Below are 15,517 nucleotides of genomic sequence, written 5' to 3'. Positions count from 1 at the left end.
TGCCTTTCTGCTTTATCGAAGCATTTACATTACAGTATAATTGTGTATTACAACTTACCTTTCACATGAATCCTCTGTGTAGTCCCAGGAGTTGGGCTTTGGTTTGGATGCATTTCAGAAAACATGTGAGTTGTCTGCGCTGCAGACTGCTCAGCTCTTGGCCCTCACCTTTGTGCTCCTGTACAGCTCCTCCCTCTCCCACTGATGTTATCTCACCAGTCCTTCCAGGTCTTTTTGTTCTTAAAGGAAACCTACCAGTTATAATGGCAGGGGTAAGCAGTAAGTACCGAGCACCAGCTCCGGGTGAGCTGCTGCCGGTACTTACTTTCGTTAGTGTTAATAACTGCTGTATCACGGTTTTAACACTTTTTAAACTTTAGAGCAGAAGGGGCTTCGGCGCTGCGTGCTCAACGTCTCCGGCATTTCCTATGTAGGCGCGAGCACAATCACAGCGCCGCAGCCTCTTCTGCTTTAAAGTTTAAACATTGTTAAAACAGCAATACAGTGGTTAATAACACTAACGAAAGTAAGTACCGGCACCAGCTCACCCTGAGCTGGTGCTCGGTACTTACTACTTACCCCTACCATTCTAACTGGTAGGTTTCCTTTAAAACTGTAGATGGGTCCCAATAATGATGGCTGGATGTTTGGTCTCCTGTCCTGCTACATAATACATTCCTAATACTTCTTTTAAAACTCCTGTTTTCGAATTCCTTCTTGCTCCGCAGCTATTTCTCTACACCCGCCTAAAACTTTGACACAGTGCCATATTTAGAACTGGGCGCTACCATTCCTCCCTACACACTCCAACAATGATCAATAAATAGCGACCTCACAGACTGTGTAGGAATGTGCCCTGTTTACATGGGGAAATGGTAACGCACACTATATTAATTTAGTTATCGATTCCCAGGCGGAATAACAGGGGGACTGCACATCATGGTTGGAACAACCGCATGTGAAACCTTGAGAAATTAATCTGTTTACCGAAACACATGTCAGGCGGAGGGACGGAGCCTGTTGAAGGAATAAGAAATCAATTGTGTAGTTACTCAAACACAAGAATATTAGGATGATTGACCCCATGTGGATATGTTTTCTGTCTATGAATTGGAAGCTTTTGTTCTGAAACAATGATCTATTTCATGCGGAGCGTTGACTTTTTATTGTTCGTCTTAAAATAGTCTTGTAGTCTCCCTCCCTCCTCAGAGGAGAAAGTTACTGCCGCAATGTAAACTGCTTACTCCGTCCTGAAGTCTTCTTGGAATCGGGAAAATAAATATTCTTGTAACTGCACACAACTTCCATCTCTCCTCCTATCCCCCCGAGCTGAGGGCTCGCTGCGGCAAATCTGTTCTTATGTAATCAGAGTTGTCACATTCATTGGGAAGGTTACTTTCGGGAATTGTGTTTCTACAAATCAATGTCCTTGTTTTAACTGCACGTCTTGAAGGGTTTTCGTCAAGCTGTAAAAAAATGTACATTGTATAATTTTAGCTTGAATCCGAATGTAACGGATATTGCGTGTTATCAACCTTTTTTTGTTAAAGGGGTATTGGACAAACTTTGGTTTTTAAAGATGATGCTGTCCATAGTGATCTAGCTGGTGTGACTCGCCCTCCAACTTCTATGAAATTCTGAAACTGAATTGACACTTCAGTGATGATTATGGGAATCTTGGCTTCTTTTTTGGTGGGGTGGATCATTTGGATCTTAAATATTTATTTTTGATCCTACCCCACTTTTTGACCTTACCATTTGACCTCTGATTTATACATCATCTTCTTGGCTGCACAGGAAGCCGTCAAATTAGTATTCAGTCATTCAATGACTTTTACTCCCAATTTGCCCCTAATGTTAAAGGAAATTTACCATCAAAATACATAATGATAAGCCAGGGACTCTTCCTTATAGATCCAGGCACCATGACACTGGTGAGCTTTTTATATTAGTTATTCATAGCCGTTCCTTCTAAAATCAACTTTAAACATTATGCTAATCATCCAGAAGGTCTTTGGGGCATTACCAGAAGCCCTCCGTGGTGAAGCTTCACAGGCTATTACATTGCACAGGAGCACTGCCTCCTTCTCTTGTCTTCTGAAACTTCCTGCTTCTGTGAGATTGCATACATCTGACAGAAGAGGAGGGGACCCTCAGGCTACAGAACCTATGGCTCGGGTGCCAGAGGCGGCACTGTGAACCCTCTCTGATGGCACCAAGGCCACCACCCCATCATGAAGTTCACCAGACAAGATTAAAAAGAATCTTCCTGCAGAATCTTCCTACAATGATAGATGAATTTTCCCTCCTCCTTTCAACTTCTTTGGTGTCATAAGGAGGCTGATCGACTGAAAGTTGTCAAAGAACAAGGAGAAATAAATTGCTGCTTAAATTGCAGTGCTGGCACTTTGCAATAAATAAGTGGCTTTTGGTTGAAGTTTGGGCACTTAGGCTCTAAAAGGTTCACCATCACTGGCCTACAGGATGGAGAGACTCTGGAAATGCCCACCACAGAACTTTTCTAGCTAATTAGAATCATTTTAAAAGTTCATGTTAGAAGGAAGGAGGCCATGGATAACAAATATAAGAAGATTACCACAGTCACTGTGACTGGATCTATGAGTAATGTCGCTGGTTTATCACAATCAATTCTGATGGTAGATTTTCTTAAATACAGGTAGCAAAACCAGGATTTTTCACACCGGTTTTGATACACTGTTGCCCACACACAGTGTGCTCTGAATCTATGTTTTTTTTCAATTTTGTTATGTTTTGTCACACCCCTATTTGAGAAAGCAGCAAAGATATTCCTTAATTTGCTTAAAACTTGTTGTGCAAACTGAAGAGGAATGTACACGAGTCAGTGGTTTGGAGCTTTCTCTACTCTAAAAAATAGTTGGTTAATGCTCCATTGTTCACAAGTAACTGGCCTGTCCTTAATTTGACACTTTGCTCCCCGGTAGATGCAAGTAAGATGGAGCAGAACTGATGTCTTCAAACACTGCAGATACATGAGGAGCTAAGAGAAGTATTAAAAGTGAGAAAACATGGAGCAATTTCCTAGCATAGAACCCTTATTTCACCTTAATGTGATACTACCACAAATAGTAGTTGTCCGCAGCAACAGATGCAGCACATCACCCCTGGTCTAGCTTGTTACCAGTTGTAAGGAAATTTAGGAGGGACTCCAAGGGCTCACCCAGTCCAGGTCTACACATCCTGCAGCAGGGAAGGCATGGGGGGTGTATGAGGTACATGGCTGGATTTACTGCCATAGATTTGTGGTAGGTTCCAAAGTGTTTTCCTGAAATAAAGGAAAAATTGGTTTGTGTCATGTGGTCGTCTATATTACGTCTTTCCATGTTTGCTGAAATCAGACATCCCTCACCCAACATATCCCCCCCCCTTTTCCACATTAAGTGGAAATCAGAGTGACACATGTGCCGGGCAGAACCTGACTGTCTGAATGTGCTGCTGTCGAGGAACTTGTCAGCAATGTTCTGTGCCACACATTTCATGTTTCCTGGCACTTATCCCGTTTCACTCTCACTTCCCGTTTAAATCCCTTCGGGACCATCTTCGGCCATCTGCTTATCTTGCGTTAACTGTTGGTGAAAGGAAACATTTGCAGGGACCGGCAGCGTCGGCTCAATATACACGTCTCCAGACACCGGCTTTCTGCTGCGTTTCATACAGTCAGTACCCGCGCTCTTATCTATTCAGAAATGTCTCGGAGCAAACTGTTCTGTTCCACTTCACTGTCATCCTTCTACTTTGCCTGGACATCAGTTTTCTATCCAAAAGGACAGTGTCGCTTTACTGTGCCCTGAATAATTGCAAAATCTGTTAGGGACTCATGCACACGGCTGGGAAAAGGGGTGTATGCTCTGTGACCGGGTGTCAGAGACCCCTGGGGGCTGTGATGCATCTGCAAATTGTGTGGCTGTAGCACTGGCCCGCATACGGTAGTGTGCATGGGGCCTCAAAGAGGACACTTTACCACCTCCACCAACTCTTTGCATCCCTTAACAATGTACTACACTGGAACCAGTAAAGCACCAATTTTTTGTCTCTGGCCCTCACTATTTCCGAGCAATAGGTATCTTAATTTTAAGCCGATAATGTTAAGGCATTAATGGATGGATATGGTTCATGCTTCTCTTACCTGACAGTTGTCAGCCACATATTTGCGATAAAACTAAAGGCACCTTTCAGTCCAAAATTGTGGCCACTTGAGAGCAAAAAAAGGCAACTTTCCTGGAATCCGTGGAGCAAAGTCTAATAAAGGATGGAACGAATTGTGGTTGGGGGTGGTGAAAGCTCAACTAGAAGGATAAGGAAGCAACGTTGATGCAACTTGCTGGGTTATATGGGTAAGCACCAGCTCACTTTGAGCACATGGTAAGGGTTACACTGTATAATGTGTATATGAATGGCACATGGATGTGGCTGTATGTTTATCAGCTTTTCCACTCAATGCCATACGTGACAGTCATTGCTTTTGTACAGGAACTACCACTATGCTCCTGTGATGTAAGTTTGTATTTGTAACTAAGGCGTTCATGATTCAGGAGGGTACACATTTGAACTGATATGTGATTGGCTTCCCGATTCAGTTGAGTCGAAGCATGTCGGAATGTTTCTCAACCCCAAGCACAACAAAGTTTTGTACGGCAGTGTGCTCGACAGGAATAGAAAAGCCTTGTGTTCTAGTCTATGGCGACAGCCCCTTTAAACTATGGTTAGTTGTATGCAGTTGCTATGATCAGTTTGGTGTTGTAGTTGTCGTCTGGTAATCTTTTGGCTTCTTTGTATTCATCACGGCTGGCGATGCCCGAATTCCCCTCCATGACGTGCCTGTTGCGTCTGCAGCGAAACATCATGTATTTAGCTGGGGATGAACATTTGTTTTGACGCGAACGTAAGACCTATTTGTTAAACTGATAAGGACGGGGCCGGTTTTCCCTTGACTCGCTTGACACTTGAGCAGCGTGGTCCTAAGTGGCAATGAAAAGCCAATGAAACATTGAATGCAAACAACGTCTGGCGTGCCCTTTGATCTGCGGAGAGTGGAAACCTGATCAAAGATTCCTGATGTCACTCCGGCAGCTAGATGTGTCTAAACTCTACCTAATCATTGTAAATGACTTCTAAATGCCCTGTCTGTTTACCGCAAACTGTAAATACAGATTTATTTCATACAATTACTATGTAACCGCGACAGGAACCTCTTGTTTAATCTGGGTCTTTCATCATGTTGTGGTGCTCCCACGGTGTTCATTGACTGCAGCTGCCCCCTTTTTTTTTTTTTTTTTTTTTGGTTTCACTAGGTCTGCACTGCCTCAGGACCATGTCTTGTTCAGTTTCCAGACGCTGTGACACACACTCGTACACACCCACCGCTGATGGAACCGTGCCAACACAGACATACGGCTGTCATCAATTAGTCATGCCCTTGCTTGGCCAAAAAACCGTTCCCATCTGTCAATAGGGCTTTCTCTGACGGATTCCGACACGCAAATGCTTAGTTTTCAGGTTTGGCAATAGCCATAACACGCTTCGCAAGGCCTTGGCTGCCTGTGCACATTTGATATCTACAGGCCCCCGCCAGATCGTACGAACCATGGAGGACATGATGTGTAGGATGGAGCTTATTGTGGTGAAAGACCATGACTGTTCTATTAGGGACTCCCGAAGAGTTGTGTTTGCACTGATGATGCATAGTTGTTCTCCGAAAATGTTCCATTTAATACCAAATATGTCTGTTTGGGGCTGAAACCCACAACCGTGAAGATGCAGGCAAGTGCCTTCCATTTTTCTAACTGATGGAAGTATCGCTGGCTGCGCAAAATGCAGCACTTTTTAATGGATCTGATGAGCCAGAGACCCTGGGGAGAAGGTAGAAGCTGTTTTATTACAATTCCTTTTAGTCACTACACAGCGCTGAACAAGTGCTATCCAGTGAATAGCCGAGGATCTATGGCAGTCACATCATCGCCAAGTCTGTAAAAGGTTAATCGGAGCTGCTGTGTCTGATCAGATATCTGACCCCACAGGGGGTTGTTTCCCCTTGTAACTGAAAATGTCCTCAAAGAGTCTTTTATGACATTTTTAAGGCAGCACACACAAAAAAGGTTTGGACCTTTAAAGAGGACCTTTCTGGTCAATATGGGGCCTAAACTGCCTTACCAGTCCATATGGACCTGTGATTTAGGGTCCCAAAATGAGTGGCTGCCATTAAAAAAGAATAAGATTTTATTTACCTGGATGTGAATCTGAGGCTCATCGCACTTGCATCAGCAGATCCTGTATGGTGCCTTATCTTGCATTGTGAGAAGTAAAGCGGAGACCATATCCTATGGTGCTTACTAGATGGGGCTTGGGTGGGAGACAAGTGCAAATGTTGTGTGGTTTTCTTTTTATACACGGTTGTGTCGTGGGGGATTTTGGGACACTAAACCACCCACCAGACCTTATGGACCAGTGGTTTAGTGTCTCAAATTACTCTGACAGGTTGCCGATCTGGCTGTTTCCATTAGACCCATTCTCTTTCTCTTGGTAATGAGGAAAGGTGCCAGGTGTGCCCATTTTGGCCATGTTCCTAAAATTTTGACCGGATGCTTCCTGTTCTGTGGAGACTTAGCGGTCACCTCTCATTACAATTCCACTGGTCATAATTTAATATCTCAAAATAGATGACGCAGAGTCCCAGCAGAGCAAGGGCTATAGTTTACCTTCCCCTTATCCATGTCCATGGAATTGGCATTTAAGCAATTGTCTAATACTATTGTGTGCGGTGACTATTGTATTTCTAGCTGGACTTTTTCAAGTACCGTGTAATGACTTTCGGCTGGTGGTAAGGTAATCCAACAAGGGTTAAACGTAGCAAACGTATGATGATCGCTTTAAGACTGGCAGCCGTTATTCTGCACAAATGTGGTGTTCTAACAAATCTCCTAGAATCGTGTATTATTTAATCATCTGAACTTCAGAAAGCTGACACCAGAGATCTGTGGTGTGTTTGCAAATCTAGGAAGGTTTTAGTTACATAAACTTGTTATGTTCCTAGCACAGTGGATTTCACAGCAAAATCCTGGGGCTTAACTTTCAGGAAATCACTTGAATATTAAAAGCAGACAAGGCACAGAACCAGGGAGCCCAAAGACAATCCTCTCATTCACCGAGAAAGCGTCTTGTAAGGGTTTACAACTTTTTAAAGCTTCTGCTTCGTCTTAATGGATGAAAAATTCTCTGGATCAATTTTACTTTAATTTGATGCATACAAAGGTTAAGGCAATGTATGTTATATAGTATAATGTTTGCATCTATAGAACGTACGCAGCTAAAGAATATTTGACAAACCTTTTTATAAGAAATTTAAAGAAAAATACTGTGTAGTAAATTGTAGGTTCGTATACATTGGGCATTCAAAGATTAGATATTTTTTGTTAAAACAAAAATTCCAATTTGCTATATAAATAAAGCTGCAAAAAAAAAATTAAAAATCACACTGTATTCCTACCGTCATTACATGCATACAGGTATTATGTGGATAGGGAAGGGTTCCAATGTAGAGCCCCTCCTCCGCAGGGGATTTAGTGATGAGGCACAGCTACCAGCAACTGGGGCAGATTAAGCCTGCCAGGGGCCCTGGGCTGTATGGACATTATAGCCCCTACAAGTCTGGCATCACTTCCTATATATGGTACTAGAATTTAGCTTCTTGGTTAATAGAAGATGTCCTTTCTTTCTGCTTTCAATTTGTGGATTCGGAACCTTTTGGAGGACCTTGAAAGTTCCTGAAATGGATCTTGTGTACATGTGTATTGGGAGCAGGAACAGATGTATGAGGATTTCATGGATGAAGGTCCTTCTCAGTATAAAATATTGTGGTAGATTTAGGAGGCCATGGGCTCCCTAGATGGTTTGGGCCCTTTGCTACTGCCCAAAACGCTTATATAATCCACTACTGGCTAACAATATAGGATGTGCCTGAAGAAAGACAGAGTGGAATCCTCCGCTCTCTGAAGGGGTATAATGGTTATACACGGCTGCCTCCGGAGCTGTGCCTCATCACTTTACCCGTGGTAAGGAAGGGGGACACCTTCTACATAGGGATCTATCCCTATTCACAGATTACTCCACCTACAATTTGTATCTGATGGTGAATTCCAGTTCATGTTGATACCTGTATAAGGCCTGATGTTCGGCTTCTCTGCTCTCCAGTTGTCTTCCGTCTTGTGATATATAGAAAATATGGCAAATATAGGGTAGTATCTTATAGTAAATATGGTTAAATGGAAATGTAAGCGCTCTCCTGATATCGTCATAACCACCTTAAAAGAATTGGATTTACAGGGCAGCCAGTGGAAATTCCTGTTCCTAAAAACTTCATGGTGGGTTTATGTATTCAGAATTCAACTGAGGACTGTCACGAAACACATCTTTTTTTTTTTTTTTTTTCCTTTTGGGTTGATCTATGTAATATTGGACAACCCTGTTTTTGTATATCTTCGATGGGTGTTTTTTTTTTTTTTTTTGTTTAATGGAGGACTGTCGTAGAAGTTGTATGTTTCTCTGAGCTTTGCCAGAGCTGAAATTAGATGCCGTTTTATTCAGTCTTGAGTCTCCTGTCATTATCAATACTCTCTGGATGACATTTTTGTTCTTTCTATTACGGAATGACTTCCTTCCTGATAGAAATTACCCTCCATATGCTTAGACTACATCCCATCTCTTTGTATGTCTAGAAGGTTTTTGAAAGATGACATTTCTCCAAACACATCCAGAACATCCTCCTAAAGCTTTGCTCGTTGTCTGAGTCCAAAAGGCAGACGAGCCTCTGAGCATTAGCCATGATCACAACATATGCCAAATGATTTATGTCATCCACAACTGCCTTGTTCAGAGTTCATTAAGAAAAAGTACAAAGTCTTAACGAGATCCAGATTCTCGAAGCGCAGAGCCAGACGCCAAGCTGTACCCACCTCACACATTGCCAGTAATATCTATTTATATGGATGTGTCTGTCTACCTCCGGCTTGCTATTTGGATGGAGGACTATCATAAGTAGATCTGCCCATCTACTAGACTAGTTTTGGCATACATTGTGAGAAATTCTTTGTGCACTACACAAACTGCTTTGGCTATGGTTGACAAGACTTAAACAATAAATGGCAAGTACATCCTGGGACATTTTGGAGTCCCCTTTTTTTTTTCCTACGTCCCTGCTGGATCGGAGTACTCTAGTTTCCTGTTGGAAAGTTGTGTGCAGCTATGTTCTGCTCAAGTAAACCTTCTTGTATTGTTTCTTGACTTTTCAAAGAGTTTAAAATCTTTCTTTTTGGCTCTAGTTTTAGTTTAGAACTTCTCTTGAGCTGCACCGGTTGTGTTGAATTATTAGCTCTCCATACATCAATCTCTAAAAGAATCCCATTGTAACAACCATGATCTCCTTGCCTCCACCATGTTAGTTGGTAGCCTTAACTACCCTGAGGGACCAGGGAAACCTTATATAGTTGCATAAAGGAAACCATCTTCAAGCCTACAGCTGGTATCTGGAAAATCGCTGAAAAGAAAAATTTGACTCTTCTGTAGACATTGAATGGAGTAATGGGATGCAAACCAGACGTCCTCCATCATAAATTGAGAGGAATGGAACGAAAATTTTTGTTTTTTTAGTTCTAGTTTTGATTCTTGAGGAGGTGCAGTAGTTTGACCCCACTGATCAGATTATCTCCTATCAACCCAAATTAAACTACATCTGCAGACGACACAGTAGCAGGTGGGACTGCAAAGGTTACTGGTGTGTGGAGTGGCCTTTGCCGGCCAGGCTAATCTAAGCCCCAGTAGCCTCTGCAGGTAATTTTTAAAACATTGAGTTAGGATCTAGGATTAGTGAAATAAAGATTAGGGCAGGATGAATCTACCATCAGATTATCTACTACAGATTACAGATCCCTTGTGGTAGGTTTCCTTTAACTGAAATCCAGTAACCTCATTTTGGTTGCCCAATCCGGAAATGGTTCAACTTGATACAATACTTTTGAAAAGTGCTTCATCAAATAAAAAAAAATTAAATAAGAACTGCATTGTAGGTGTTTGGTACCAGACTCATCCCCCTTTTACCGGGCTTCAGGAGCCTTTAGTATGAAAATGATATGGTGGATAGAAACCAAACTTGAGTGCGCCTTCTACTGTGTAATAGTAATGTCCGGGTACTGCATCTTCTCCCATGCAGCTGACCTCCAGCATCAGAACGACACAGAAGCACGGTGTGAGGCTTTACCAATTTACTTCTAGTAGAGAGAACCCATGAGTTCGGACAAACCTAAACTTGAAATTCTGTCCTGGTACCGAACTTGAGTAAGATGTAGTCGTGGTCCAGCCAAATTTTGGACTTGGTACATCTTTATTTCGATAGTGTTGGCAGTAACAATCCATATCTAAATAAAGATGTACCAAGTCTGAAATTTGACTATATCTTACTAGATTTTAATACCTTAGCAGCAAGGTGGCCCATGCCTTAGTGGACACATGGTACAACCTGGAAAGGTGAGCTGGATCTTCTATGGACATTACTGAACTCGAACCCAGAATCGTAACACCTGTGATCTGTTCTGGCACCCATTGCGAGTGTTAACTGTTTAATCCAGCAAGGTTGTTGAGTAAATCATTGTTGTGCACACACTCGTTACTTCCATTCATTGGACCTATCGATGGACAACCCCTTTAATTTTCATATTCCAGTGTCAATGAGAAGAGCAGTCTGAAGTATTTTAGCCGATCCCTCGTGAGGAGCATACTGGAGTGGGGGGGCTTGTGTCGCTGTAATATAGCATTGTGTAGTTAATAAGAGCCACATTTGAACAATTACTTCCTAGAGTTCCCTTATGATTCATAAACATTGTTTACCATGTTTCTCTAATTTCAGTGATTTCTTCATCTAGTCCTGTCATGTATACAGTACACAAATCATTTTGTGAATTGGTGCAATTAATGCAAAGTGTATGCTAAATATTTTCTCTGGAGTCGCTCATGCTATTGCTTTGAGATGATGAAAAATCCTAATTTAATATTTGGGAGTATGATTTACCATTTATTACTAACCCTAAATGATTCCTTTTTATGACTGAAATGTTAAAAAAAAAATCAATATATAAACTTATATGCAACTAGCTTGAGGAGTGATATTAATGGAGTCCTACATATTACATTTTACTTGCATTGCTTCACCTCCTTGTTCCCGATTGACAGATCTCGCTGCTAGGACATGCTGCTGTATGGACTAGTACTTGGTGACTGTCAGCAAATATTTAACTATAGACATGTACATCTGTTATTAGGGGTAGGAAATACCGTGTCAAATGTTTTACACAGGGCCTTGTTGGAATGTTGAGAAAGATCATTGAGTATTTCATGTCATGTGACCAGGGTGATGTCATTTAAGGACCTTTATCCAACACTTGTGACATCTACCCCATGTATGTATCAGATCGCGTGAAACAACACCAGCCTCCATGGAGGACGGGGAGGAGTAGCTGATCATATAGGCATGGTGTGTTTTCATGAGTTGAGATACATACTTGGAATATATTTTGGAAATGTTCCTTGGTAAAGGACATTGGATGACATCACCATAGTCACATGACATGAAGTGCTGGTCAGCAGGCATATGTCATGGAGAGGAGAAAATGGCAGAAGTTGGCAAAGCAGGAAACTCCCTCTGATGCCAGGTCATTTAAGATAGTTTATGGGGTTATGAGGAAAACCATTTGTTGCTAAACTAAGGGATCAATGATAAATTGGTAGTCTGCCATGAAAAACATGATTAACAGGCTCAAAGTAAGTTAAAAGTAATTGATGCTCGTTTGCTATCCCCCTTGCCATTGTTCTGGTTTAGTTGATTCTAAAATATTGGCTTAGTGAGCAGGGCTGTGCTGCAGTACCGGACACAGCCTGTGGTGGTGCTCTTACTTTAAAAATTCATCTTGTCCCACTGTAGACCCCCTAAGTGGATGTATCTGCCATTCTCATGTGTAATGATAGAGCGAGAAATACGATTTAATCATTGTTGGAGGATCTTTTGGTGGGAACATGTGTGAATTTTGGTTTCTTTCACTGGTGGATAATGGCGTGATTCCACCCCCCCCCCTCCCCTTACATTTGTTTAAGGAGCTGATTGTAAGAGGTATAATTCCTAAACAGAAGGGGATGTTGTATATGGCTCTTGGGCCGCACTGATGAGAAGAGCAGATGATGCTGTAAATGAAAGTCGTACGATCTGTTTAATTTTGTATATCCAATAACTACTTTTCACCTTGTCTTGTATATATGATCTAATCCTCCTTCACGCGGTCTTTACATTCATATTTCTGGTCTTGTCAAGGCTTAATATGTTCCATCTTCTGTCTTCCCATAATAGGATCCGGATTTCTGTGTAATGTCTTTTTGTGTAAATTTATTATTTTTTATATACTTAGATATTTTAGGTTTCACTTGGGTTTTGCGGTTGCAGTTTTGTACCTAGTTAAACATTGTGTTTTGGCAGCCAAGGCTTGGGCTAGGCTCTTGTCGTATGTTGTAATAAAGTTGTTCCAATTGTCCCTTGGATTAGAGTATTCCTTGGATAAAATTTTTTTTTTTATACTGCGAGTCTTGGCAGACTCTTTATTATGCGTGTGGTCCAAGTCACACGGTTCGATGTGCTACCACATAGGTTGTTGGACCTGCAAGACTTTTCGTTACAAGCCGGTTTCCACTACACCCCATATCTGCAGGGCATCCTCCATCTCAGAGGATGGAATCTTATCTACACTTTTTGCTGATTTTGTTTTGGCTTCATTTACATGTCCTGACAAAAACATTGATCTCATGATATTTTTGTAGGTTCGGTATCCACCCAGTGGCAGGACGTATGCCTGGTCAGCTGAACGTACTTCTGGCTGAAGCTGGTGTGCCATATGATATTGTACTGGAGATGGATGAGATCAATGAAGACTTCCCAGGTAAGGAAGGGTCCATTCACGTGTCTGTGATCTGGGGGTATATCAGCCAATCTGTATTAGAGGACAGTCGGCTTCCCATGTATGTAAAACAGTTGAGTTAATTATGGAAAATTTATGGAAAATTTCAAATTTTGTGCCCATCATAGAAGCCACTAAAATAATTATCAGGATACTTTAACTTTGTGTATCTGAAAATTGGGAACAAAGTTTGGCCCCATATCAACATAAGCCCATAACAAGTATTGATAATAGCTTACAACATTTGGCTATTACTCTAAGGGCTCATTCATGCGACCGGAATTGTGGCCCTGATCGGGCCAGACCAATTGCAATTGCACAAAATAAATCTATGGCTCTTGGTGCAGTGAGCACACAGTGTCGTCTTATGGAAGCAAGAGTGGTGAAGATCACTCTCCCCTACTCCTCCCAGACCTGTGCCGGTCCGGGCAACCACACAGCCATCTAAATGCCATCTTTTATGTGTTCTCTTCCTCTTCCAGAAACTGACCTGGTTCTTGTCATTGGAGCCAACGACACAGTTAACTCTGCAGCTCAAGAAGACCCCAACTCCATCATTGCTGGTATGCCCGTCCTGGAAGTATGGAAATCTAAGCAGGTATGGAACAGTGATGCATATTATTTTTTATTCTTTTCATAAAATTCAAATCTTGCCTTAGGCTTCCAAACTTCAATTGCATAGTTCATGCAGTCTCAGTAGAAAAGTTCGCCAGACTAAAAATAACTTGAGATCCTTCCAGCACCTCACACTTTCTATATGGCATAATGATCTAAGAAAAATTCTTTTAAAGGGTTTATTATACTTAAAGTATAAAAATAAAAGGCACTTTGTATTAAGCTCAGTAATCCAAACGTACTTCTCCAACCTTGCTTTTCACCCACAATTGGCTTATTCCGTGCATTATGCTTGGTCCATGTATTGGCCAAATTTACCGGCGAATCAAACTATGCTATTGTGAACTCAACATGATGGTGAAGGCGAGTTGGGTTTGGGACTGGACAGTTTCACTTGTTAAACTTATCTGTGTGCAACAGCTCTAATCCCGCATTATGGCATTAGGCCTCCTGAAGGTCATGCTTGATGTCAAGGGAGCTGCTTATAACGCAGCTGAAAGAGGCATGGTTTTCCTTATCCTATCCTGGAAAACTTTGCATATGTTCCCAGAATCCCATTAGTGAAGCTTCAATGGCTAGAAGTTTCCACACGCCAACACAGCGGCCTTAATTGGTAGTCTCCGTAAGGAGAACTTTTCCCAAACACAGCCTTAAGGCTACATGCACAGCTATATATGTGCCTTGTTTGCAGCCTGTTTTGGGCGGTGGACATGGCAAACGGACAGCTACCCCACAATTGAGGCAGGTCTATGGGGCCACAGTTTGTGCTTGAGGCCTAAGAAGAATGCCCATAAGTTTGTCCGAGAAACTCATTTCCATGCACTTCCGGGATTTCCTGGACCATATCCTGAATCACTGGACTTGACTGATCGGTCAATAGTCCAATAGTATAAGGTTCAGTCAGCGAAATTGCTCATGGGCAATTTTCTTTAGAAGGTGAATTTTACTTTAAATTTAACTTGGGTCAAATCGCTGGAATTGCTAATCTAGCATATAACTAAGGGTCTTGAATAGAACTCTGCCTTATTATCTAGTACAGCGTTTTAATAAATTCCTTCTTTTATGACAACAGGTCATTGTAATGAAGAGATCTCTGGGCGTTGGATATGCTGCTGTTGACAATCCCATCTTCTACAAGCCCAATACTTCCATGTTGTTGGGAGATGCCAAGAAGACCTGTGATGCTCTGCAATCCAAAGTGCGAGAGTCCCTCCACTGAGATGCTCCTCGGGGGCGGTTCCTATTAAGCTAAAGCTCTACCGGCCAGTGTTAACAATTTGGAAAACCACCAGTTTTTTCTTTTTAAAATAGAACTTGGTAGCTTTAGACTAAGGCCGGTAATACATGGCTGAAACAGAGAAATTTGGATTTGGTATTTTGCATCCTCGATGCCCGTTTTTTGCATGAGCCAAGAGAGAGAAACCTTTCACTATTGTACATGAGAGCAATCAATGTTTTATATATTTCTAATTGTAGCATACAACCTTTCTTAACAACAATGCATTGTACTTTAATAATGTGAAGATCGGAGATCCTGCTATGTGATACAACAACTTCTACATTTTGTGAAACTAAAACTGTCCCTTTAATAAAATCTTAAGTGGCACAAGATGGTGTTGAAGGTGCTTGGATGTTAGAGGTGTCTGCATGATATCATGCCGACGTCGGCTTGAGATATCAATGTTTCATTCTAAATCATATACTTAGGTTTCAGAAGTTACTGATCTCCCTCCGTTTTTTTACATTTGTGGCTGATTCAATAGTGTCAAGCACATGATGACCACAGTCAAACTACCCCCCCCCCCCTTATTTACTTGGTGCTTTACCAGCACTGTGCAATTCATTGGGTTATTAGTATATTAATAGTGTGTTTAGCC

General features: G+C 41.7%; 1 protein-coding gene across 1 annotated transcript in view; it reads left to right on the top strand.

Moving 5' to 3' along the window:
• The window catches only part of NNT (nicotinamide nucleotide transhydrogenase), a 74,502-nt gene extending 59,251 nt beyond the window's left edge, over positions 1–15,251 (top strand). The window contains exons 20-22 of the mRNA XM_072136421.1: positions 12,889–13,007; positions 13,508–13,623; positions 14,713–15,251. Coding sequence (XP_071992522.1) covers positions 12,889–13,007; positions 13,508–13,623; positions 14,713–14,859 — 382 coding nt within the window. The 3' untranslated portion in view covers positions 14,860–15,251. The remainder of the gene's footprint in view (positions 1–12,888; positions 13,008–13,507; positions 13,624–14,712) is intronic.
• The last annotated feature ends 266 nt before the right edge of the window (positions 15,252–15,517 follow it).

Source organism: Engystomops pustulosus, chromosome 1 (genome assembly GCF_040894005.1).
Source record: "Engystomops pustulosus chromosome 1, aEngPut4.maternal, whole genome shotgun sequence".
In the NCBI taxonomy this organism is placed as follows: Eukaryota; Metazoa; Chordata; class Amphibia; order Anura; family Leptodactylidae; genus Engystomops; species Engystomops pustulosus.
The sequence above is the reverse complement of the archived record's forward strand: the minus strand, read 5'-3'. Positions and strand labels throughout refer to the sequence as shown.